Source organism: Acinonyx jubatus, chromosome A3, assembly GCF_027475565.1.
Source record: "Acinonyx jubatus isolate Ajub_Pintada_27869175 chromosome A3, VMU_Ajub_asm_v1.0, whole genome shotgun sequence".
Taxonomy (NCBI): domain Eukaryota; kingdom Metazoa; phylum Chordata; class Mammalia; order Carnivora; family Felidae; genus Acinonyx; species Acinonyx jubatus.
In genome coordinates, this window is record NC_069388.1 from 113511231 (window position 1) to 113536419 (window position 25189).

General features: G+C 37.4%; 1 protein-coding gene across 9 annotated transcripts in view; it reads right to left on the bottom strand.

Moving 5' to 3' along the window:
* The window catches only part of LCLAT1 (lysocardiolipin acyltransferase 1), a 266085-nt gene that overhangs the window by 84880 nt on the left and 156016 nt on the right, over nt 1-25189 (bottom strand). For all 9 annotated transcript variants that reach the window (XM_053201048.1, XM_027033484.2, XM_053201051.1 and 6 more), the window contains one exon: nt 22337-22535. In XM_053201048.1, coding sequence (XP_053057023.1) covers nt 22337-22535 — 199 coding nt within the window. The remainder of the gene's footprint in view (nt 1-22336; nt 22536-25189) is intronic.

Consider the following 25189-nt stretch of genomic DNA (forward strand, 5'->3'; position numbering starts at 1 on the left):
CATCCTCTTGGACACAAGACAGCTGTGGCAGCTCCAAGTATGATGTGCTCTAACAATAATGTCCCAAGTAGGAAAGAGGCAGCTCCATCCTCCCTTCATCAACTCTTGCCCTTTGATGAAGGAGGAAATCTTCCCTAGAGCCTCCTGACACACTCCCTCCCTTTTGTCTTGACACTGGCTATTAGGAGGCAGAGAAAGTATCAGGTATTTTCATCCTGTCATGAGATGTATACATTAATAATAATAAAAAAAAAAACGGTTCACGGTCAAAAATGGTGAAACATCATCTCTGTCTGGCCTTTAGGTGTTTAGTAATAAATGCAACAACACAGGGAACAAGGCTGCTGCGAAATCTTCTGTAATTTAGATACAAGAAGATGCCAGACATTGATCAGTTTCTTGTGAGACATTGATCAGTTTCTTGTGGTTTAGCCATATAAAAGTTTGCTGTGAGAGTAACAGCTACAGTATAGGTATTAAGTAGCCAGGATTTGTCTAGTTAGTAACCAGGAACCCTTGACAAGAAGTCCCCTTTGAAGAAAGGGTCACAGAGGGAGCTTCAAATATGTTTGTGGAAGAGATTCCTTCCCGGAAGGCCAAACCAGTTGTTAGCCTGGATGACGAACACACTTATCTAAGGTAGGCGACAAAACTCATGTCTTGGTTGTACCAAAGAAACTAGTGGGGCTGGGATGTTAGTGACACCAAGTCTTGTGAGAGATTTCTCCAATTAGAAATTTATTCCTCTTCCTCTTGGAGTTGTGAAGTAGCACTAATTTTTTTCTAAGTATAGTTGACACACAGTGTTAGTTTCACAGTGATTTGACAACTCTGTATGTATGTCATGCTCAGCACAAGTACAGCTACCATCTGTCACCATACAATACTATTACAATACCACTGACTACTTTTACCTATCCTGTACTTTCCATCCCTGTGATTATTCCATTAACTGGAAACCCATACTTCCCACTCCCTCCTTCACCCATTTTTACCCGATATCTACCATCCACATCTTGTCAACCACCAGTTCTATTTATGTGTCTGTTTCTACTTTTTTATTTATCCATTTGTTTCATTTCTTAGATTCCATATATACGTGAAATCACGTGGTATTTGTCTTTCTCTGACCTATTTCACTCAGCATTATACCCTCTAAATCCATCCATATTGTCACGAATGGCAAGATTTCATTCTTTTTTTATGGCTAATGTTCCATTGTATACATACAACATCTTCATTCATCTATTGATGGGCAGTTGGGTTGCTTTCCTATCTTGGCTATTGTAAATAATGCTTCAAGAAACATAGGATTGTATATATCTTTTCAAATTAGTGCTTTTGGTTTCTTTGGGTAAATACCTAGTACTGGAATTACTGGATTACATTTCTATTTTTAATTTTGGGGGGAAGCCCCATATTGTTTTCCACAGCAGCTATACCAATTTGCATTTCCACCAACAGTGCCTTAGGGTTCCTTTTTATGGACACCCTTGACAACACTTGTTACTTCTGACCTCTTTGATACTAGCCATTATAATGGAAGGTGATACCTCACTGTGGTTTTGATTTGCATTTCCCTGATGATCAGTGATGTTGAGCATCTTCTCATGTGTCTGTTGGCCATCTATAGGTCTTTTTTTTTTTTTAAGTTTATTTTGAGAGAGAACACACGTTGAGTGGGAAAGGGACAGAGAGAGAAGGAGAAAGAGAATCCAAGCAGGCTCTGTGCTGTCAGCTTGGACCCTGATGTGGTGCTTGATCCCATGTTCAGTTTCCCATCTAAACTGAAATCAAGAGTCAGACACCTAACCAACTGAACCACCCAAGCACCCCAGCCATCTGTATATTCTTGGAGAAATGTCTATTCATGTCTTCTGTCCATTTTTTAACTGGATTGTGTGTGTGTGTGTTATTTAAGTTCTGTGTATATTTTGGATATGAGCCCCTTATTGGACATATCATTTATAAATGTCTTCTCCCATTCATTAGGCTGCCTTTTCATTTTGTCGATAGTTTCCTTCACTGTGCAAAAGATTTTAATTTTGGTGTAGTCTCAATAGTTTGTTTTTCCTTTTATTTCCCTTGGCTCAGGAGACATATGTAGGAAAATGTTGCAAAGGCCAAAGTCAAAGAGATTCCTGTCTGTTTTCTTCTAGTTTTATGGTTTCGGGTCTCACATTTAGGTCTTCAAACTATTTTGAGTTTACGTTTTGTGTACGGTGTAAGAAAGTGCTCCTGTTTTCTCAACACCACTTACTGAAGAGACTGCCTTTCCCTATTGTACACCCTTGCCTCCTTTGTCACAGATTAGTTGTCTATACACACATGGGTTTATGTCTGGGCTCTCTATTCTGTCCCATTGATCTATGTGCCTACTTTTGTACCAGTTCAGTACTGTTTTGATTACTACAGCTTTGTAGTACATCTTGATATCTGGGGTTGTTTGTGACACCTCTGAGTTCCCCTTTTCTTTCTCAAGATTCTTTTTGGCTATTTGGGGTCTTTTGTGGTTCCATACAAATTTTAGGGTTTTTTATTCTAGATCTGTGAAAAATGCTATTGGTATTTTGATAGGGATTGTATTGAATCCGTGATTTGCTTTGGGTAGCATGGATATTTTAATAATATAAACTCTTCCATTCCATGAGCATAAAATATCTTTCCATTGGTCTGAATCATCATCAGTGTCTTCATCAGTGTTTTATAGTTTTCAGAGTACAGTCTTTTACCTCTTTGGTTAATTTTATTCCTGGGTATTTGATTCTTTTCAGTGCCATTGTAAATGGAACTGTTTTGTTCCCCTCTCTTTCTGCTACTTTATTAGTGTACAGAAATGCAACAGATTTCTATATGTCAATTTTGTATCCTGCAACTTTATTGAAATAATTTATTATAATAGTTTTTTTGGTAGAGTCTTTAGGGTTCTCTATGTGTAGTATCGTGTCATCTGCAAATAGTGACAGTTTTACTTTTTCCTTACCAATCTGGATGTCTTTTAATTCTTTGACTGCTGTGGCTAGGATTTCGAGTACTATGTTGAATAAAAGTGGCAAGACATCCTTGTCTTATTCCTGATATCAGAGGAAAAGCTCTCAGTTTTTCACCATTCAGCATGATGTTAGCTCTGGGTTTTTCATATATATAGCCTTTATTATGTTGACCTCTAAGCTCACACTGTTTGCAGTTTTTATCATGAATAGGTATTTAATTTTGACAAATGCTTTTCTGCATCTATTGAGAGGATCATATGATGTTTACCCTTCATTTTGTTAATGTAGTGTATCACACTGATTGATCGGCAGATACTGAACCATCCTTGCATCTCTGGAATAAATCTCACTTGATCATGGCAAATGATGCTTTCAATATACAGTGTGAAATTGGTAAAGTAAAAATCAGGGTCCACCAAACTGGATGAAGTCAAAGACTTCCAGGGCTTAAAGATATTAGTTTTAGAGAATGTCAATTTAAAGTAGGAAAAAGCAAATAGTAATAATAATAATAATAATAATAATAATAATAATAAAGAAAATAAAGTAGGAGGAAGCTATGTAGGAGAGGAAGAATTTTCCTTCTCATAGGAGATAAAGTTTGGTATTATAAATTACAAATATCTCAAATATCTCCATTCTTTGTGCTTAATACACAGTTGTTAAAAAAAGTTAAGGTCACATCAATTTAGTAACTCTTAACACTGTAGGAGCAATAACATCTTTATTTCAACAATGTATACTTTACTAATCCTTATAAATACATCAATGAAACACAGTTAAGATGGAAAGCTGGACCACCTAAATGATTATCTTTGCATCAACACCTCCCTGTGTTACAGCACTTCCATGTGTACTAGCTGGGTGCATTATAATCGTTGTTGTTACTGGGGAGTTGTAGAGTAGACTTTGACTGTTTTATTCAGGATTGATAAAAAGAAAAATGCTTAGAAAACACCAAAGGTATTTGAAATAAAATTGCAGTTATTTCTGTAAATCAAATTCACAAAAAACATTTAATGTGACCAAAAATATTTAATGTTTTGGCAGACAGGTCAGTACTCTGGGAGGCCAAACTTAGGAGCTACCCCCCACCCAGTTTCAATTATCTTGGGAAAGCAGCCCAGCCCAGGTGAGCTTCTGGCATACACTCAGTCTGCGTGTCTTTAACAACAGAACCGATAGAAGCATTCATCAGAGGCCATGCTGTTACTCCCCCTTCTCCCTGATCTCATTCTGAGCAATCGTATTTCACAATTTCACATATTTCATAACAATTCTATCTCACAATTTGTGATTTTCCTACTTTTCACCATTCTGTTATGTTGCAGTTTTAGAATTGCAGAACTGTGTGACAATTTACTTTGAAACTATGATGTCAGGTCAGGGAGATTTTAAATTTAATACACAACATGGCCACTTTTTAAATCACTATCTCTTTAATATTTATTCCTCTTTATACTTTGGAAAGGCCTCAAACTCTTCTGCCACTAAGTGTCTGGAAAAATCAAGAAGCCATGAGTTGTGTAGGCACACATGAACAAAAAGCCCATTTGCCTGGTGATTCTGTACCAGGCAAATAGGCTTTTTATGACATCTTTGGGTTAATATTTCATTTCATTAATTGCAACTAAGTGGTTACAAAGTTGGCTAAAAATAAAAATCTATACTACCATTAGATACAGCTGAATTCTAACTATAGGACATTTTTGGTTAAAATTTAATTTCCTGTATCTTAGCAAACTCCACCAAACTATTAACTTTAACAAAATTCTTTATAACCTGACCTGGAATCTAAATACCCTTACTGATTTCTTTCCTAACCTGTTATATTAGTCTGTTATTTTTATACCTTAGTGAAAGAATTCTTAAATTCCAAACTCTCATCCATTCTCCAACTTGGCACTACAAATATAAAATATCATTTTTCTTCAGTCATTTGTAAATGAACTAAATAGACTAGAAAACCCTATTCTAAACATCCGGTAAACAAACATTTATCAGAAATAATTACAATGAGCAATATTAAATATTCCCTAAAGTCATGCCAAACTGTCAACAGGCTAAGTCTAGTATAATCTGAAGCAGGACTGGGATGTTTCCATTCTTTTCCCTTTCATTTCCCCCTGCAAATTCCAGCTTTAATACTCTCATTTGCAAACATGCTCCATTTGAAGTTTGGTTTGATTTTCGTGTTTTGTTTTCTTTCTGCCTACATTTTTGCCTTAATTTTCTTTGCACTTATTCACCACTGGTTCTAAAATCATTTTCTCTAATCCATAATCAGTTCTCATTAAATTTTGCATTTTCAAGAAATCCTACCAAGTCTACAAATATTCAAGAACCTACAATGTGAAGGATACTCTATAAGGAGCTTATAACTCATGTGGGGGTAAGATGTACAAATGGAAAAGCTAAGAATGAAATACTTAGATAGGAATTCATGACAAAAGAGGAGAAAGATTTGTGACAATAAAAATGACTATACCAGTGAAGAACAGGAAGAAATAAAGCTTAGGTGGTGGGATAAAGAGAAAGAGTATGGCTCTCTGAGACACTGGAAAAATGAGAGGCCTAATATGGACCTCTGTGAGGCAAAAGGCAGAGGAGGGATGTTCCAAACCGAACTACAGAAGCAACAAGAAGCAGCAAAAGCACTCCACTGGAACTTAGTCCTCACAACTACCCAATAAAGCAGTGCTACTTTTTTAACTGAAATGAAACTGATATAAAACATTAATTTTAGGTGTAAAACAAACTGATTCCATATGAATATATACTGGGAAATGATCACTATAGTATGTCTAGTTAACATCATTACCAATAGATACAATAGGTAATTTTTCTCATAAGAACTTTAAGCATCTACTCTCAGCAACTTCTAAATGTTCAATCTAGTATTATTAATTATACTTACCATGCTGTATATTTTATCCCCATAACTTATTATTTTATGACTAGAAGTTTGTGCCTTTTGATCACCTTCACAAATTTTGCTAAATCCCCAACCCCCAGGCTCTGGCAACTACCAATGTGTTCTCTGCATCTGAATTCAGGTTTTGCTGTTTTCTTTGTCATTATATTTTGTTTTTAGATTTCACATATATGAGAGATCATATGATATTTGTCTTCCTCTGACTTACTTCACTTGGCATAATACCTTCAAGGTCCATCCATGTTGTCTCAAAGGCAGAGTTCACTCTTTATCTATGGCTAACTAATATTCCTCTGTGTGTATAACTCAAATCTTTTGTTTTTTAATTTTAATTCCAGTGGAGTTAACGTACAGTGTTATATTAGATTTAGGTGTACGATATACTGATTCAACACTTCCATTTTTACTCAGTGTTCATCACGGTAAACGTATTCTTAATCTCCACCTATTTTACCCATCGCCTCACCCACCCCTCCTCTGGTAACCATCTGTTTGTTCTCTATAGTTAGGAGTCGGTTTCTTGGTTTGTCTCTTTTTTTTTCCCTTTGTTCATTTGGTTTTTTTCCATAAATTCAACATTTGACTAAAATAATATGGTATTTGTCTTTCTCTGAATGACTTATTTCACTTAGCTTTACACTCTCTGGAATCCAACCATGTTGTTGCATATGGCAAGATTACATTCTTTTTTGTGGCTGAATAATATTCCATTGAATACATATACCACCTCTTCTACCCATTCATCTGTCGACAGACATTTGGGTACCTTCCATGATTTGGCTATTATAAATAATGCTGCAATAAACATAGGAGTGCATGTATCCTTTTGAATTAGTGTTTTCCTATTCTTTGAATAAATACCCAGTATTTATTATAGGGTAGTTGTATTTTTAACTTTTCTAAATTTATTTTTATTTTTTTAATTTATATCCAAGTTAGTTAGCATATAGTGGAACAATGATTTCAGGAGTAGATTCCTTGATGCCCCTTACCCATTTAGCCCATCCCCCCTCCCACAACTCTTCCAGTAACCCTGTTTGTTCTCTGTATTTAAGAGTCTTTTATGTTTTGTCCCCATCTCTGTTTTTATATTATTTTTGTTTCCCTTCCCTTATGTTCATCTGTTTTGTGATATGATATTTGTCTTTCTCTGACTGACTCATTTCACTTAGCATAATACCCTCTAGTTCCATCCATGTAGTTGCAAATGGCAAGATTTCATTCTTTCTTTTTTTTTTTGATTGCCGAGTAATGCTCCATTTGTGTGTGTGTGTGTGTGTGTGTGTGTGTGTGTGTAATAGTGCAGTTGCTGGGTCCTAGGGTAGTTCTATTTTTAATTTTTTGAGGAACCTCCATACTGTTTTCCAGAGTGGCTGCACCAGTTTGCATTCCCACCAGCAGTGCAAAAGACATCCTCTTTCTCCACATCCTTGCCAACATCTGTTGTTGCCTGGGTTGTTAATATTAGCTATTCTGACAGGTGTGAGGTGGCATCTCATTGTGGTTTTGATTTGTATTTCTCTGATAATAAGTGATGTTGAGCATTTTTTCATGTGTCAGTTGGCCATCCAAATGTCTTCTCTGGAGAAGTGTCTATTCCTGTCCTTTGCCCATTTCTTCACTGGATTATTTGTTTTTTGGGTGTTGGGTTTGATAAGTTCTTTATAGATTTTGGATACTAACCCTTTATCTGATATGTCATTTGCAAATATCTTCTCCCATTCTGTCAGTTGCCTTTTAGTTTTGCTGACTGTTTCCTTCATTGTGCAGAAGCTTTTATTTTGATGAGGTCCCAGTAGTTCATTTTTGCTTTTGTTTCCCTTGCCTCCGGAGACGTGTTGAGTAAGAAGTTGCTGCAGCCAAGATCAAAGAGGTTTTTGCCTGCTTTCTCCTCAAGGATTTTGATGGTTTCCTGTCTTCCATTTAGGTCTTTCATCCAGTTTATTTTTGACTATGGTGTAAGAAAGTGGTCCAGGTTCATTTTTCTGCACGTTCCTGTCCAGTTTCCCCAGCACCACTTGCTGAAGAGGCTGTCTTTATTCCATTGGATATTGTTTCCTGCTTTGTCAAAGATTACTTGGCCATATGTCTGTGAGTCCATTTCTGGGTTCTCTGTTCTGTTCCATTGACCTGAGTGTCTGTTTTTGGGCCAGTACCATACTGTCTTGATGATTATAGCTTTGTAATACAGCTTGAAGTCCAGGATTGTGATGCCTCCTGCTTTGGTTTTCTTTTTCAAGATTGTTTTGGCTATTCGGGGTCTTTTCTGGTTCCATACCCATTTTCAGATTGTTTGTTCTAGCTCTGTGAATAATGCAGGTGTTATTTTTTTTTCAAAGTTTAAATTATTTTTTTAACGTTTATTTATTTTTGAGACAGAGAGAGACAGAGCACGAATGGGGGAGGGTCAGAGAGAGAGGGAGACACAGACTCTGAAGCAGACTCCAGGCTCTGAGCCGTCAGCACAGAGCCTGACGCAGGGCTCGAACTCACCGACCGCGAGATCATGACCTGAGCCGGAGTCGGATGCTTAACCGACTGAGCCACCCAGGCGCCCCTGCAAGTGTTAGTTTGATAGGTACTGCATTGAATATGTAGACTGCTTTGGGTAGTATTGACATTGTAACACTATTTGTTCTTTCTATCCAGGAGCATGGAATATTTTTCCATTTTTTGTGTGTGTCTTCAATTTCTTTCACAAGCTTTCTATAGTTTTCAGTCTATAGATTTTTCACCTCTTTGGTTAGATTTATTCCTAGGTATTTTATGGGTTTTGGTGCAATTGTAAATGGGATTGATTCCTTGATTTCTCTTTCTGTTGCTTCATTGGTGAATAGGAATGCAACTGATTTCTGTGCATTGTTGATTCCTGCAACTTTGCTGAATTCATGAATCAGTTCTAGCAGTTTTTTGGTGCATTTTGGGGTTTTCCATATAGAGTATCATGTCATCTGCGAAGAGTGAAAGTTTGACCTCCTCCTGGCCGATTTGGATGTCTTTTATTTCTTTGTGTTGTCTGATTGCAGAGGCTAAGACTTCCAACACTATGTTGAATAACAGTGGTGAGAGTGGACATCCCTGTCTTGTTCCTGACCTTAGGGAGAAAACTCCCAGTTTTTCCCCATTGAGGATGATAGTAGCATTGGGTCTTTCATATATGGCTTTTATGATCTCGAGGTATGATCCTTCTATCCCTCTTTCTTGATGATTTTTATCAAGAAAGGATGCTGTATTTTGTCAAAAGCTTTCTCTGCATTTATTGAGAGGATCATATGGTTGTCCTTTCTTTTACTGATGTGATGAAACACATTAATTGTTTTGTAGATACTGAACCAGCCCTGCATCCCAGGTATAAGTCCCACTTGGTTGTGGTGAATAATTCTTTTAATGTATTGTTGCATCTGGCTGGCCAATATCTTATTGAGGATTTTTACATCCATGTTCATCAGGGAAATTGGTCTATAGTTCTTTTCAGTGGGGTCTTTGTCTGGTTTTGGAATCAAGGTAATGCTGGCTTCATAGAATGAGTTTGGAAGTTTTCCTTCCATTTCTACTTTTTGGAGCAGCTTCAAGAGGATAGGTGTTAACTCTTCCTTAAGTATTTGGTAGAATTCCCCTGGAAAGCCATCTGGCCCTGGACTCTTGTTTTGGGGGAGATTTTTGATTACTAACTCGATTTCCTTACTGGTGATAGGTCTGTTCAAATTTTCTATTTCCTCCTGTTTCAGTTTTGGTAGTGTATAGGTTTCTAGGAGTGTGTCCATTTCTTCCATATTGCCCATTTTATTGGCATATAATTGCTCATAATATTCTCTTATTATTGTTTTTATTTCTGCTGTGTTGGTTGTGATCTCTCCTCTTTCATTCTTGATTTTATTTATTTCGGCCCTTTCCTTTTTCTTTTTGATCAAACTGACTAGTGGTTTATCAATTTTGTTAATTCTTTCAAAGAACCAGCTTCTGGTTTCATTGATCTATTTTTAACTTTTTAAGGAACCTCCATACTGTCTTCCACAGTGACTACACCAGTTTGCATTCCCACCCACAGTGCTTCAGGGTTCCTTTTTCTCCACATCCTTGCCAACACTTGTTATTTCCTGAGTTTTTTATTTTAGGTATTCTGTCAGGTGTGAGGACATATCTCATTTTGGTTTTGGCTTGCATTTCCTAACAATCAGTGATGTTGAGCATCTTCATGTGTCTGTTGGCAATCTGTACGTGTTTGGAGAAATATCTGTTCATGTCTTCTGCCAATTTTTAATTTGATTATTTAACTGATGTCAAGCTGTATAAGATCTTTATATTTTTTTGGTATTAACCTTTTATCAGATATGTCATTTGCAAATATCTTCCCCCATTCCATAGGTTATCTTTTAGTTTTCTTGGTTGTTTCCTTTGCTGTACAGAAGCTTTTTTTGGTGTAGTCTCAATAGTTTATTTTTGCTTTTATTGCCCTTGTCACAGAAGAGAGATAAATCCAGAAAGATGTTGTTATGGATGATGTCAGAGAAATTACTGCCTGTGATCTACTGTAGGATTTTTATGATTTCAGGTCTCACATTTAGATCCTTAATCCAGTTTTAAAGTTTATTTATTTATTTTGAAAGAAAGAGAGTGTGTATCAGTGAGAGGGGGGGGGCAGAGAGAGAGGAACACAGAGAATCCTAAGAAGGCTCCACGCTCAGTGCAGACTCCAACACTGGGCTCAATCCCACAAACCGCAAAATCATGACCTGAGCCTAAATCAAGAGCCAGACGCTCAACCACCCGAGCCACCCAGGTGCCCCAGGTCTTTAATCCATTTAATTTGTGTATGGTATAAGAAATTGTCTAGTTTCATCCTTTGCATGTTGCTGTCCAGTTTTCTTTTGTCCAGTTGGCCACCATTTGTTGAAGAGACTGCCTTTTCCCCTTCTTGCCTCCTTTGTTTAAGATTAATGGACCCTATAATCATGGGTTTATTTCTGGGCTTTCTGTCTGTTCTATTGGTCTATGAGTGTATTTTTGTGCAAATACCATACTATTCTGATTATTACAACTTTGTAATATATCTTGGAAGTCTGGAATTGTTATACCTCCAGCTTTGCTTTTCTAAAGTGCTTTGGCTATCTGGGGTCTTTTTTGGTTCCATATAAATTTTAGGATTATTTATTCTAGTTCTGTGAAAAATGTTGCTGGTATTTTGACAGGGACTGCATTAAATCTATAGATTGCTTTATGCAGTATAGACATTTTAACAATATTTGTTCTCCCAATCTATGAGCATGGAATGTCCATTTCTTTGTGTCATCTTCAACATCTTTCATCAATGTTTTAGGGTTTTCAGAGTACAGGTCTTTCACCTTTTTTGTTAGGTTTATTCCTCTTTATCTTATTTTTGGTGCAATTCTAAATGGGCTTATTTTCTCAATTTCTCTTTCTGCAGTTTCACTATTAGTGTATAGAAATGCAACAGATTTCTGCATATTGATTTTGTATCCTGTGACTTTACTGAATTCATTTATCAGTTCTAATAGTTTTTTGGTAGAGTCTTTAGGGTTTTCTATATATAGTATCATGTCAGCTGCAAATAGCCAAAGTTTTACTTCTTCCTTACCAAAATTCTCAACAAAATACTAGCAAACAGAATCCAATAATACATTAAAAAAAATCATTCACCATGATCTAGTGGTTTTTTAGTGGTTTAATACTCACAAATCAATGTGATACATCACATCAATAAGAGAAAGGATAAAAACCATTTGATCATTTCAATAGACGCAGAAAAACCATTTAACAAAGTACAACATCCCTTCATGATAAAAGCCCTCAATAAAGTAGGTTTAGAGCGAACATACCACAACATAATAAAGGCCATATATGAAAAACCCAGAGCAAACATCATACTCAATGGGGAAAAACTGGTAGCTTTCCTTGTAAGGTAAAGAACAGGACAAAGGATGTCCACTCTCACCACTCTTAGTCAACATAGTACTAGAAGTCCTGGCCACAGCAGTTAGACAAAAAAAGAGAAATGAATGGCATCCAAATTAGTAAAGAAGAGGTATTAAACTCTTCTTTAAATATTTAGTAGAATTTACCTGTGTAGCTGTCTGGTCCTGAAATTTTGTCTGTTGGGCATTTTTTGATCACTAATTCAATTTTATTGCTAATAATCTGTTCAAATTTCCTATTTTTTTTCTGCTTCAGTTTTGCTACATTTTCCGTTTCTAGGAATTTATCCATCTGTTCTAGGTTGTCCAATTAGTCAGCACATAATTTTTCACATAGTTTCTTACAATCTTTTGTATTTTTATGATATTGGTTATTTCTCCTTTGTCATATCTAATTTTATTTGAATCCTCTTTTTTTTTTTTGTAAGTCTGGTTGAAGGTTTATCAATATTGTTGATCTTTTCAAAGAACAAGTTCCTGGCATCATTGATTTGTTCTATTATCTTTTTTGGTTTCTATAGCACTTATTTGTGCTCTAACCTGTATTATTTCCATCCTGCTACTGGTTTTGGGTTTGGGTGATTGTTCTTTTTCTAGCTCTTTTAGGTGTAAGAGATTAAGCTATTTCAGATTTTTCTTGCTTCTTGAGATAGACCTGTATTGCTAAAATTTCCCTCTGAGAACCACTTTGGCTGCATCCCAGAGATTTTGGACTATTGTGTTTTCATTTCCATTTGTCTCCATGTATTTTTTTATTTCCTCTTTGAGTTCTTGGTTGACCCATTCATTGTTTAGTATCATGTTATTTACCCTACATGTATTTATGTTCTTTCCAGATTTATTTTCTTATGGTTGATTTCTGGTTTCATAGTGTTGTGGTCAGAAAAGATGTATGGTATGACTTCAGTCTTTTTGAATTTCTTGAGACTTGTTCTGTGGCCTAATATGTGATCTGTTCTGGACAGTGTTCCATGTGCACTCGAAAAGGTATCTTCTTCTGCTGTTTTAGGAATGGAATGTTCTGAATATATCTGTTAAATCATCTGGTCCAAGGTGTCCTTCAAAACCACTGTTTCCTTTTTGACTTTCTGTCTGGATGATCTGTCCACTGATGTAAATGGGGTTTTAAAGTCCCCTACTAATTTTGTATTATTATCGATTAGTTCCTTTTTGTTATTAACTGTTTTATGTATTTGGGTGCTCCCATATTGGACACAAAAATATTTACAGCTGTTATATCTTCTTGTTGGATTGTCTCCATTATGATTATATAGTGTCTTTGTCTCTGTTACAGTCTTTGTTTTAAAGTCTATTTTATCCAAGATCACCATTACTACCCCTGCTTTCTTTTCATATGTATTTGCATGACAAACATTTCTCCATCCTCTCGTTTTGCATCTGTATGTGTCTTTAGGTCAGAAATAAGTTTCTTATAGGCAACATACAGATGGGTTTGTTTTTTTTTTAACCAATCTGTCACCCTATGTCTTTTTCTTTTTCTTTTCTTTTCCCTTTCCTTTTTCCTTCCCTTCCCTTCCCTTTCCTTCTTTCTCTTTTGAGAGAAGGAAAGAAGGCACAAGTGGGGCAGGGGCAAGGAGAGAGGGAGAGAGAATTCCAAGCAGGCTCCACATTGTAAGCACAGAGCCTGACACAGAGCTAGAACCCACAAACCATGAGGTCACAACCTGAGCCAAAATTGAGATGGACACTTAACTGACTGAACCACCTAGAGCCCCTGCCCTGTGTCTTCTGACTGCAGCACAGGGCCATTTCCATTCAAAGTAATTATTAATAGGTATGTATTATCATTTTGTTACTTTATGGTTTTTAAAAAAATTTTTTAACGTTTATTTATTTTTGAGAGAGGGAGTGTGAGCGAGGGAGGGCCAAAGAAAGAGAGAGGGAAACACAGAATCTGAAGCAGGCTCCAGGCTCTGCACTGTCAGCACAGAGCCTGACATGGGGCTCGAACTCATGAACTGTGAGATAATGATCTAAGCCAAAGTTGGACACTGAACAAACTCAGCCACCCAGTCGCCCGTATACAGGTTTTTTTAATAGTTCTTCTCTGGTCCTTTCTTCTGTTGCTCTCTTCTCTCATAAGTTGGCTTTCTTTGATGATGTACTTGGGATTCCTTTCTCTTTATTTTTTTGCATGTTTATTACTGCTTTTGGATTTGTGATCACCACTAGGTTTGTAAATAACATCTGCTGCATATAGCAGTCTAAATTAACAGTTACTTACGTTTGAACCTATTCTTTACTCTTCTTTACTACGTTTTGGATTTGTGATCACCACTAGGTTTTATAGATAACGTCTGCTGCATATAGCAGTCTAAATTAACAGTTACTTACGTTTGAACCTATTCTTTAGTCCCCCACTCCCACCAAGTTTAGGTATCTGGTGTCATACTTTCATTTTGTGAGTCACTTGACTGATTTTTCTTTTATTTTTTTAAATGTTTATTTTTGAGAGAGAGACAGAGTGCAAGTGGGAGGGCCAGCCCAGAGAGGGAAAGAGAGAGACAGAATCCGAAGCAGGCTCCAGGCTCTGAGCTGTCAGCACAGAGCTGACACAAGGCTTGAACTCACGAACCGCAAGATCACAACCTGAACTAAAGTCAGATGCTTAACGGCCTGAGCCATCCAGTCACCCCTGATTTTTTATAGTTATACTTATTTTTACTGCTTTTGTGCTTTCTAGTTATTCTTGATTATGGTCTTTCTTCTCCACTCAAATATTCCCCTTTAACATTTCTTTTTTTTTTTTTTTAAACATTTATTATTGAGAGACAGAGAGACAGAGCATGAGCATGGGAGGGGCAGAGAGACGAGGAGACACAGAATCTGAAGCAGGCTCCAGGCTCTGAGCTGTCAGCACAGATTCCGAGACAGGGCTTGAACTCACAAGCCATGCTTCATCGACTGAGCCACCCAGGCACCCCATCTCCTTTAACATTTCTTACAGGGCTGGTTTAGTGGTGATGAATTCCTTTAACTTTTGTTAACTTTTTAACTTTCTCTCTCCTTGTATTCTGAATGATAGCCTGGACCGAGAGAGTATTCTCAGCTGCAAATTTTTTCCCGTCAGCACTTTGAATATATTATGCCACTCCCTTCTAGCCTGCAAAGTTTCTGCTGAAAAATCCACTACAGTCTTGAGGTTTCCCTTATATGTAATGGTATCCTTTTTCTTTGCTCTTTTAAAATTCTTTCTATTTTTGGTCATTTTAATTACCATATGTCTTGGTGTGGACCTCCTTGGGTTGATTCTGTTGGGGGAATCTCTGTGCCTCCTGGATCAGAATTTGTTTCTTTCCCCAGATTCAGTAAGTTTTCAGCTATTATTTTCTTCAAATAAGCACTCTGCTGTCTTTTTCTCTTCTCCTTCTGGGATCCTTATAATGCAACTGTTACTACACTTGATGGAGTTGCTGAGTTGCTAAGTCTATTCTCATTTTACATATTTTTTTTTTCTCTCACATGTTCAGCTTGATTACTTTCCATTACTTTGTCCTCCAGGTCACTGATTCATTCTTCTGTTTCCTTTAGGCTGACATTTATTCCATCTAGTGTATTTTTAATTTCATTTATTGTGTTCTTCATCTCTGATTGGTTCTTTTTCTAAGTTTAGTGAGTATTTTTCTATTATTTTGAATTCTCTATCAGGCATATTACTTATCTCCATTTCATTTAGGTCTCTTGCTGTGATTTTGTCTTATCCTTTCATATGGAACATACTCCTCTGTGTCTTCATTTTGTATGCCTCTGTGTCTGTTTCTATGTGTTAGGAAAAGTCAGCTATGTATTCTGCTCTTGAAAGTAGTGGCCTTGGGGCGCCTGGGTGGCTCAGTTGTTTAAGCATCTGACTTCGACTTGTCATGATTTCATGGTTTGTGAGTTCAAGCCCCAGTTCAGAGCCTGGAGCCTGCTTCAGATTCTGTGTCTCCCTCTCTGCCCCTCCCCTGCTCGCACTCTGTCTTTCTCTCTTAAAAATAAACATTTAAAAAACTTTTTAAAAAGAAAGTAGTGGCCTTATGAAGAAGAGGCCCTGTAGTGTCTTACAGTGCAATGTCCCCTGTTTACTGGAACCTGGCACCTCAGGGGTGGTTCCTATGTGTGTTGTGTGCACCCTGCTGTTTTGACTGAGCTGCTTTTTCCTTCAGTTCAGTCATCTGCAGTGGCTCGCTGCCTGCTTTGGGCAGTGTTTGGTCCCTGTGGTGTTGGTGGGCCAGTCTGAGGCTACCTTGGGCTTGAGTTGAGTCAGACTACATGTTTGTCAGAGATGCAGTGGCACCAAACTGCAGGACGCTATCCCCATGTTGTCCCCCAAAAAGCTTCTGTTGGTGGGCAGGGACTGCAATCAGACCAGCTGTTGGCCCCCCAGCTCTTTGCTGGGGACTGTAATCTGAATAGTGTCAGGCAGGGCAGGAGTCACTTTGGAGTGGTGGTAGCTCTTCTTGGGGCTGTTTGTATACTGCCAGGCTTGTACCTTTTTTTTTTTTTCCATGTTTATTTATTTTGAGGAAGAGACAGAGCATCGGGAGGGTCTGACAGAGAGGGAGAGAGAAATCCCAAGCAGGCTCCACACTGTTAGTGCAGAGCCCGATGCGGGGGCTTGAACCCACAAACCGTGAGATCATGACCTGAGCTAAAATCAAGTCAGATGCTTAATTGACTGAGCCACCCAGGTGCCCCTGAAGAAAATTTTTGTTAATGTTTATTTTTCAGAGAGAGAGAGCACTAGTGTGGGAGGGGCACAGAGAGAGAGGGAGACACAGAATCCACAGCAGGCTCCAAGCTGTCAGCACAGAGCCCAACGCAGGGCTCAAACTCACAAACTGTGAGATCATGACCTGAGCCAAAGTTGGACACTTAACTGACTGAGCCACCCAGGCACCCCTGGACATGTGGCCCTGGTTTGAATAGGCTCCAGCCAAGAGAGTATTGGACAGAGTGGATCTGCAATATGCTGGGGGTGTGGCATGCAGTTTTAACAAGGTTTGTGAGCTGATCCTCCATGAGAGGGGACCCAGGCCCCACAAATCATGGAGTCAGGAGATAAGGTGTTGGCAAAGTTCGTGCTGGTCTTCTAGGAGAGGGCACCAGCAGCACTGGGAATGAGGCAAGCCTGGCTGGATGGGACGGATCCACAAGGTACAGTATAAGCAAGTTAGGTAGTGAATTTCTACACTACAGGTGGTCGTGTGTTTATGCTGGGGGCGGGGGGAGTGGGGCGGGCATGAAAGGGAAATGGCACCTGCCCATTCATTTGTACCTGGAGAAGTCTCCCAGTGAGCTCTGTCCCTCAGAGATCCGATCTGAGATTAGTAAATAATTCTCCCTCCTGTATACCCAATGCATTTTTTAAGCTGCTGCTGCTTTGCTGTTATCTCTTTGTGTTTGTTATGCTGTCTCTTTAAGGGCACAGACTCCGTCTTCTTTTGCCTTCTGCCCTCCCAGCTCTCAGAGAGCTAACCCACTGATTTTTAAAATTGCAGACTTTAAGCCCTACTGGTTAAAAGAACTCACAACAAATTTAAGCCCCTCTGGTTTTTGAAGCCAAATGTTATGGGGATTCATCTTCCCTATGCTGGCTTCCCAGTGTGATAGTTTAGTTCTATTCCCCTCTCCATGCCCACAGGTCCCTCCTTTTCTTGGACAGTACTGTGGTTTCACTCCCCACTGCATCTCTGCCCTTCTTACCCTCTTCAATGTGGCCTCTTCCCTACATTTAAGTTATGGAGTTTGTTCTTCAGTCTTTGGTTATTTTCTGGGTTATTTACCCTGTTGGGAGTGTTATCTAGTTGTATCAGTGGGACATGAAATTAGGGTCCTCCTGTTCCCATATCTTCCAGCAATCTCCTATCTCTCATCTTCTTCATCCATTGATATGGATGGATGGTTAGGTTGTTTCCGTATCTTGACTATTGTTAATGAACATGGGGGTGTATATATCTTTTCAAGTTAGTGTTTTCTTTTCCTTCAGATAAATATCCAAAAGTGGAGTTGCTGGCTCACACGGTAGTTCCATTTTTAATTTTTTAAGAATTCTCCATATGGCTTTCCATAGTGGCTGCACCAATTTAAATTCCCACCAACCATGCACAGGGCTTCCCTTTCTTCCACATCCTCACCAACACTATTTCTCATCTTTTTGGCAGTAGCAATTCTAACAGGTGTGTGGTGATATGTCATTATGGTTTGGATTTACATTTCTCCGATGATTAGTGATGTTGAGCACCTTTTCATGTACCAGTCAGTCATCTGTATATCTTCTTTCAAAAAACGTCTACTCTGATCCTCTCCCCATTTTTAAAATCAGGCTTACTGGGGGATTTCTGGTGTGATTTTTGTTTGCATTGTTTCTGCTATGCTGTTGAGTTTGAGGAGTTCTTTATGTATTTTGTATACTAACCCACTGTCAGATATATGATTTGCAAATATTTTCTGTAGCCTGCCTTCTCGTTTTTTTGATGGTTTCCTTTATACCGGAGATTTTTAGTTTGATGTAGTCCTTCTTTATTTGCTTTTGTTGCCTTTGCTTTTATTGTCAAATCCATAAAGTCACCACCAAGACCAATATTAAGGAGCTTACCATCAATGTTTTCTTCTGGGAGTCTTATGGTTTCAGGTCTCAAATTCAACTTCAATCCATTTTGAGTTAATCTTTGTGTATGTGGTAAGATAATGGCCCAGTTTCATTCTTTTGCATGTGGCTGTCCAGTTTTCCCAATATCATTTACTCTTCAATAATGTGTATTATATATTCTTGGCTCCTTTGTCATAAATTAATTGACCATATTTGCATAGATTTAGTTCTGATGCTCTCCATTCTCTTCCAGTTATCTGTGTGTTTTATGCCAATACTGCTCTGATTACTATGGACTTGTAATACACTTTGACATCGGGAAGTGTGATGCTTTCATATTTGTTCTTTCTCATGATTGCTTTGGCTGTTTGGGGTTTTGTTTTTTTTTTTTTTTTTTTTTTGGCTCCATACAAATTTTAGGATTGTTTATTTCTGTGAAAAATACCACTGAAATTTTGATAGAGATTGCGCTGAATCTGTACACTGCTTTGAGTAGTATGGACATTTTAACAACATTAATTATTCTTATCCATGAGCACCAAATATCTTTCCATTCATTTGTGTCTTTTTCAGGTTCTTTCACCAATATCTTATAGTTTTTAGTGTACACGTTATTTTACCTCCTTGGTTTAATTTATTCTGAGGTGTTTTAGTCTCTTTAACACAGTTACAAATGGGATTATTTTCTTAATATCTCTGATAGTTTATTATATATAAATGCAACAGGTACTTGAACTTTTTTTAAGTTTATTTATTTTGAGAGACAGAAAATGAGGGAAGGAGAGAGACAGAATCCCAAGCAGGTTCCTCACTGTCAGGGCAAAGCCCCAAGGCAGGGCTCAAACTTACAAACTGTGAGATCATGACCTGAGCTGAAACCAAGAGTTGGACACTTTTAACCGACTGAGCTATCCAGGGGCCCCAAACATTTCTCTCTTTTGTGTATCTACTCCAAAGTTTTGTTTTGTAGTTAACCTGAGACTTACATAAGACTACTTGTATCTTTAACAGTCAATTTTAAGTTAATAACAACTTAAATTGGGACACATTCTAAAGCTCTACAATTTGTACTCCTCCCCCATCTACTGTAGCATGATCCACACATGTTCATCCTGCTCATTTATTGTTTATATAGTTTTTTAAAATAAGCTCTTAGATAAATGTGGACCAGCTAAGGCTATTAAAACAGTTATACATGACATTAAGAGAAAATTTAATAGTTCCTAGATTCTGCCTAAACATGTTTGGCTCTAAAGTTAATTTCACAATAGGAGATAAATATTCTATATTTAGATTCAAGTCAAAGTAATACCTATCTGGAGAGTGCAAGCTTCAAATCTATTTTGTACTATATTAAATGGGAATAAAACTTCTGAACGCTATAAGGTAATGCAATCACACGGACCTAAACTCATTGTTTCTTCATACACAGATGTAAAATTTTTATTTTACCAGAGACTTCCAGCCTAATTTGCTTTCTTGGAAACCAGACAACTCAGTCATCATGTAATCAATATGCAGTTATTCGAGTGAAGATAGTGAGGGCTTGTAGAAGACAGCTGTGCAATAAGGAGGGAGGGAGGCAGGCCTGTTTTCTTGGCTGCACCAGTTTAGAGTGGAATTTCTGTTTGACTAAATTGGGAGGTGAAAAGAACGTGTGTTGTTTCAAATACCACAGATTCTCACTGTTCTCAACAAATCTTGGTGCACTTTCTCGAATAAGTGGCCATTTGCTGTATGTCCTTGGGACCACTTCTAGAGACTTTAAATGACTGTTGTTTTAGAATTTTCACCATTTCTCTGGGCAATCGGTCTATGGAGGCTCATGCTTCATCCTGGAAGTGCCTCTCATGTTATCTTTTATGCCCAAAATGTTTTCTTGGGTTGTACTTTTGATTGTCTTCTTTAGGGACTCTAATTATATATACATGTCAGACCTCCTTTGGCTATCTTCCATTTCAACCACTTTCTGACAATTTTTTCCCTCATTTCCATTTTCTTTGTTTTCCTGTACATTCCTGATAGGATTTTTTGCCTTTATGTTCTATTTTTCTTTTCTTGAATTCATTTCTTGTTTACATTTTTTGCTTTCTTGACCATTACTGTTCTTTGTGTTGCTTATACGGGTTTTTTTTTTCATATCCCCAAATGCTTATTTGATGACATTCTCATTCTTAATTTCCTTGTTTTCCTCACTGCCACACCTCTATGAGGAGCTAACTCTTCTGTGTGTATCTGATTCTCCCTCAGAAGCAATGTTTCTCTGAGGCTGCCTCTTCATGCCCTGCTGTCTTAATAGTCATGTCCCTGTATCTTGTGCCACGAACCACTGTGTCTGACCTGTGTTCGGTATTTTGGCATTTGGTATTAGGCGTTAGTTGTCTGTGTCCCTCTACTCTTAAGCCTTACCTCCCCACCCTTAGCACCCACGGGCTTGCAACAATAGGAAGTCAGAAGGAACACTTAGAATTTATGTCTCTATTAAGGCAATGAGAAGGTCATGGTATTCTTTGCCTCCTAGTCATACTGAAGAGATGAGTGAGCCATGTTTTTATTTCCTCTGATTGTTAATCTGAACACTTTTTAAGTCTGAGAAAAATCGGGCTGCTGCCACTATCCTCCAGAAAGCTTTGTGAGGCTTTTAAATTAGACACAAGACTGTTTAAATTGTTCTTCGTTGTTGACAAAGTTTGTCAGTTGCATTTTTCTGTATGTAATTTCCTAAGTTTTTAATATTCCGTTACTATATGCAGAATCAGGAACAATAAACAAGACATTGTCATTGTTGCTACTGGTGACACATGCCTTCTCTTTTCTTTTTTGATCAGTCCTTTTAGGGATGTGGCAGCTTTGAAAATACTGATAAGGTCTCTGACATCTCTCTCAAGAACCAAAGTCTGTGCTTTCCCCCTAGAATCTTGAGGACAGTGACTGCTTCCACCAGTAATATACTGTGGATATGTGAGACTATATGAATTCCGAGGCGAGGTCATAAAATGCCTTGTCGTTTCACGCTGGTTTTATGAGGATGTGAACTCTAAAGGAAGTTAGTTGCTATGTAAGAAATCAGTTTATCCTGAGAGTACAAATCTCCTGATTAGTCCATCCTGAGGACAACACCTGCCTTTTGCCCTCACAAAACTATTTCAGTACACTGACAGGGGCAGAGTTCAGAAGGCAAAGAATTCAAATAAATAATAAATGTTACACAGGAAGCCACAGAAGTAGAGATGTAATAGATAAAGCAGTCAGGGGGCTTTCATATACCCATATGTGAATAACTGGTTTGAATACATATTCAGTCTGCTCCCCCACTCCTTTCACATTGTGTATGGGGCGGGAGGGGTTAAGTTTTATCCCTACTATACAACATGTTGCATTTCTAGGAATTTTTAAACATAGTATACAATGAGAAAAATGAAAACTTTAAAAAAAAAAAAAAAAAAAAGCTATGGATTAGGGAAGTTCAGAAAATACCAGCAACTAGTATACTGTTAAGAACCAACGGGTTGTCAATTAACATTTATTGTATGAATGTGGATGAATCAGATTATTTCGAGTAGGTTTCTGGCCTAAATCACCATAAGCCTGATATGAAATAAAAAGTTACTGAACTATTAATTCATATCCTTCAAAGTGCTGATCTCTCTGGAACCGTATCTACTTCCTTGAGAACAGTTTAGTCTCTCAATGTAAAATATTTCAAAAAAGATTAAAATAATCTTTTGCAATCCATGAAGAAAAAAACAAACTGGTGACTGTTTTTAGGCTAGTGAGAAAAAAAAATGGAATGACTTTAATACATATGTGGCGTTTAACAAATTATTCTGTAGTTTTATCACATATTAAATGAACAGCTTAAAATAATTTGTGAATAACCTACCAAATCCAGGAACACTTTTGAGACTGGCTTTGAGGCAAATTTTCTCCAATCTGAGGTAGCTATATCTCATCAGACAATTCCACAGGAACATCCAGTCCATTCTTGTCCGATGATTCATGATAATGACACTTCTTTCTCCAGGAACGAATGCATCACCTGTTATAATAACTTTTACACCAAACATGGTCTCCAACAATGCCTAAGGAATAAACAATATAGGTATGTGACAATTTAAAGTTATAATTTCCCATAGGTAAATTGTATCATGTTCTGTAAATAAATCTGATTTCTAGTAAGTCAAAGGCATAGCGTTGCTCAAGATTATGGCTTCTATAATAAATCTGGAAAAAGAAGTTAATCTGGAAGAATGAGAATATAAAGGCAGTATTTTTATTTTTAGTTTTATTAATTTAGGTTTCTGACAGTTTCCTAATTAAATGTTAGCTTTCATTGAAATCTTCAAGATATATTAACTTGAAAAAAAGTGTAAAAGATACACAAGAAGATTCCACTGCATAATTTTTTAAGGCTATAGATACATAGGATGATTACTTTCCAGAAAGGATAATCAAGAAATTTAGCACTGAGTACAGGGCTGAAGGAACAGAAAGTCAAAATCTTCATTTTATACCTTTCTCTGTTATGATCTCTTTAAACAAACATACGTATCTATTTAACAATATATAAATAATAAACCAGATGTTTATAAAGTCCTGCAACCCTAGCACCTACAACAGTGTCTGGCACCTGGAAGATGCCCAAATATTTGCTGAATTTGTTTAACTTTTCTGCTAACCAGCCGTATAATATACGTGAAATATTGAGAGGAAAGTATATTCATTCCATGCTGGAATTCTTGTGGAGAAAAAAAACAGGAAATAAGAAACCTTGATTTCAATCCCTTATTTAAATTTTCCAATAATTTGTATATAACAAATTAATATAGGACTTCACTATGAATGAAGAGAAAACTGGTCCAAGACAGAGCAAAGGTAAGAAAATCAAAACTTCTCTCTGGCAACAACATCATGAAAACCTCTAGAGAAGCACAGCACGTACAGTGCAGTTGAAACAATGAAAGTAAATGAACTACAGGTGTCTATGACATGGATGGCACACAAACATAATACTGAGAGAAGCGAAACAAACAAAAAGTGTCCTGTAGAAATTTTTTAAAACAGTAAGATATTTTAGGTGTATATAGCCAGTGAAATTGTAAAGAACAGCAAGGAAAGGGCTATCTTACAGTCAAGTTACTGGCTACTTCTACCAAATAGATTGTGATTTGAAAGCTAGATGGCTTGCTGGAGGGTGGCCAATATTCTAGTTCTTGACCTGGTTGATAGTTACACCTTAATATATAATTTTAAAGTGTGCGTTTATGTTTTATTAACTTTCAATATGTTTGTTACATTTCACAAAAACTTTTTTTAAAATAACATGACACAGGTGAACAACAGGACTTTAAAACAAAAATAGGACCAAGAAAAAAACAGTTCAAAGGGAATATCAGCTAAGGAAAAGTTAGAAATGTTTTATGCCCAAAGAATTATAGAGTCAGAGTGTTAACACCTTAACAGAGTAAAACAGGTATCTCACAGGACCCAGTGAGTTACTTTCCCACAGCAGAGATTCACTTTAGGGCATGGGTGTTTAACCTGACATCAAGTCCTAGAAGGACAGCCTTCAAGAAGTAAATAAACGTGCCAATACCATACTATCTTGATGATTACAGCTTTGTACTAGAGGCTAAAGTCCGGGACTCTGATGCCTCTAGCTTTGGTTTTCTTTTTCAAGATTACTTTGGCTATTCGGGGTCCTTTGTGGTTCCATACAAATTTTAGGATTGTTCTAGCTGTGAGAAGAATGCCAGTGCTATTTTGACTGGGATTGCATTGAATGTGTAGATTGCTTTGGGTAGTATTGACATTTTAACAATATTTGTTCTTCTAATCCATGAGCATGGAATGTTTTGCCATTTCTTTGTGTCTTCTTCAATTTCTTTCATAAATTTTCTATAGTTTTCAGCATACAGATCTTTTACCTCTTTGGTTAGGTTTATTCCTAAGTATTTTATGGTTCTTGAAACAAATGTAAATGGTATCGATTTCTTGATTTCTTTTTCTGGTGCTTCATTATTACAGCATAGAAATGCAACAAATTTCTGTACATTGATTTTGTATCCTGTGACTTTGCTGAACTCATGTATCAGTTCTAGCAGCTTTTTGGTGGTCTTTTGGATTTTCCACGTAGAGTATCAGGTCATCTGCAAAAAAGTGGAAGTTTGACTTCTTTGCCTATATGGATGCCTTTTATTTCATTTTGTTGTCTGATTGCTGATGCTAGGACTTCCAACACTATGTTAAACAACAGTGGTAAGAGTGGACATCTCTGTCGTGTTCCTGATCTCAGGGGGAAAGCTCTTAGTTTTTGCCCATTGAGGATGATAGTAGCTGCGGGATTTTCATTTATGGCTTTTATGATGTTAAGGTATGTTCCTTCTTTTTTAATTTTAATATTTATTTATTTTTGAGAGAAGGAGACACAGAATTAGAAGCAGGCTCTGAGCTGTTGGCACAGAGCCTGACATGGGGCTCAAACTCACAAGCAGTGAGATCATGATCTGAGCCTAACTAAGCCACCCACCCAGGCGCCCCAAGGTATGTTCCTTCTATCCCAACTTTCTTGAGGGTTTTTAAAGAAAGGATGTTGTATGTAGTCAAATGCTTCTCTGCATCTATGGACAGGATCATACCGTTCTTCTCTTCTCTTAATGTGATGGATTGCACTGATTGATTTGCAAATATTAAACCAGCCCAGGAATGAATCCCACTTGATAATTCTTTTAACATG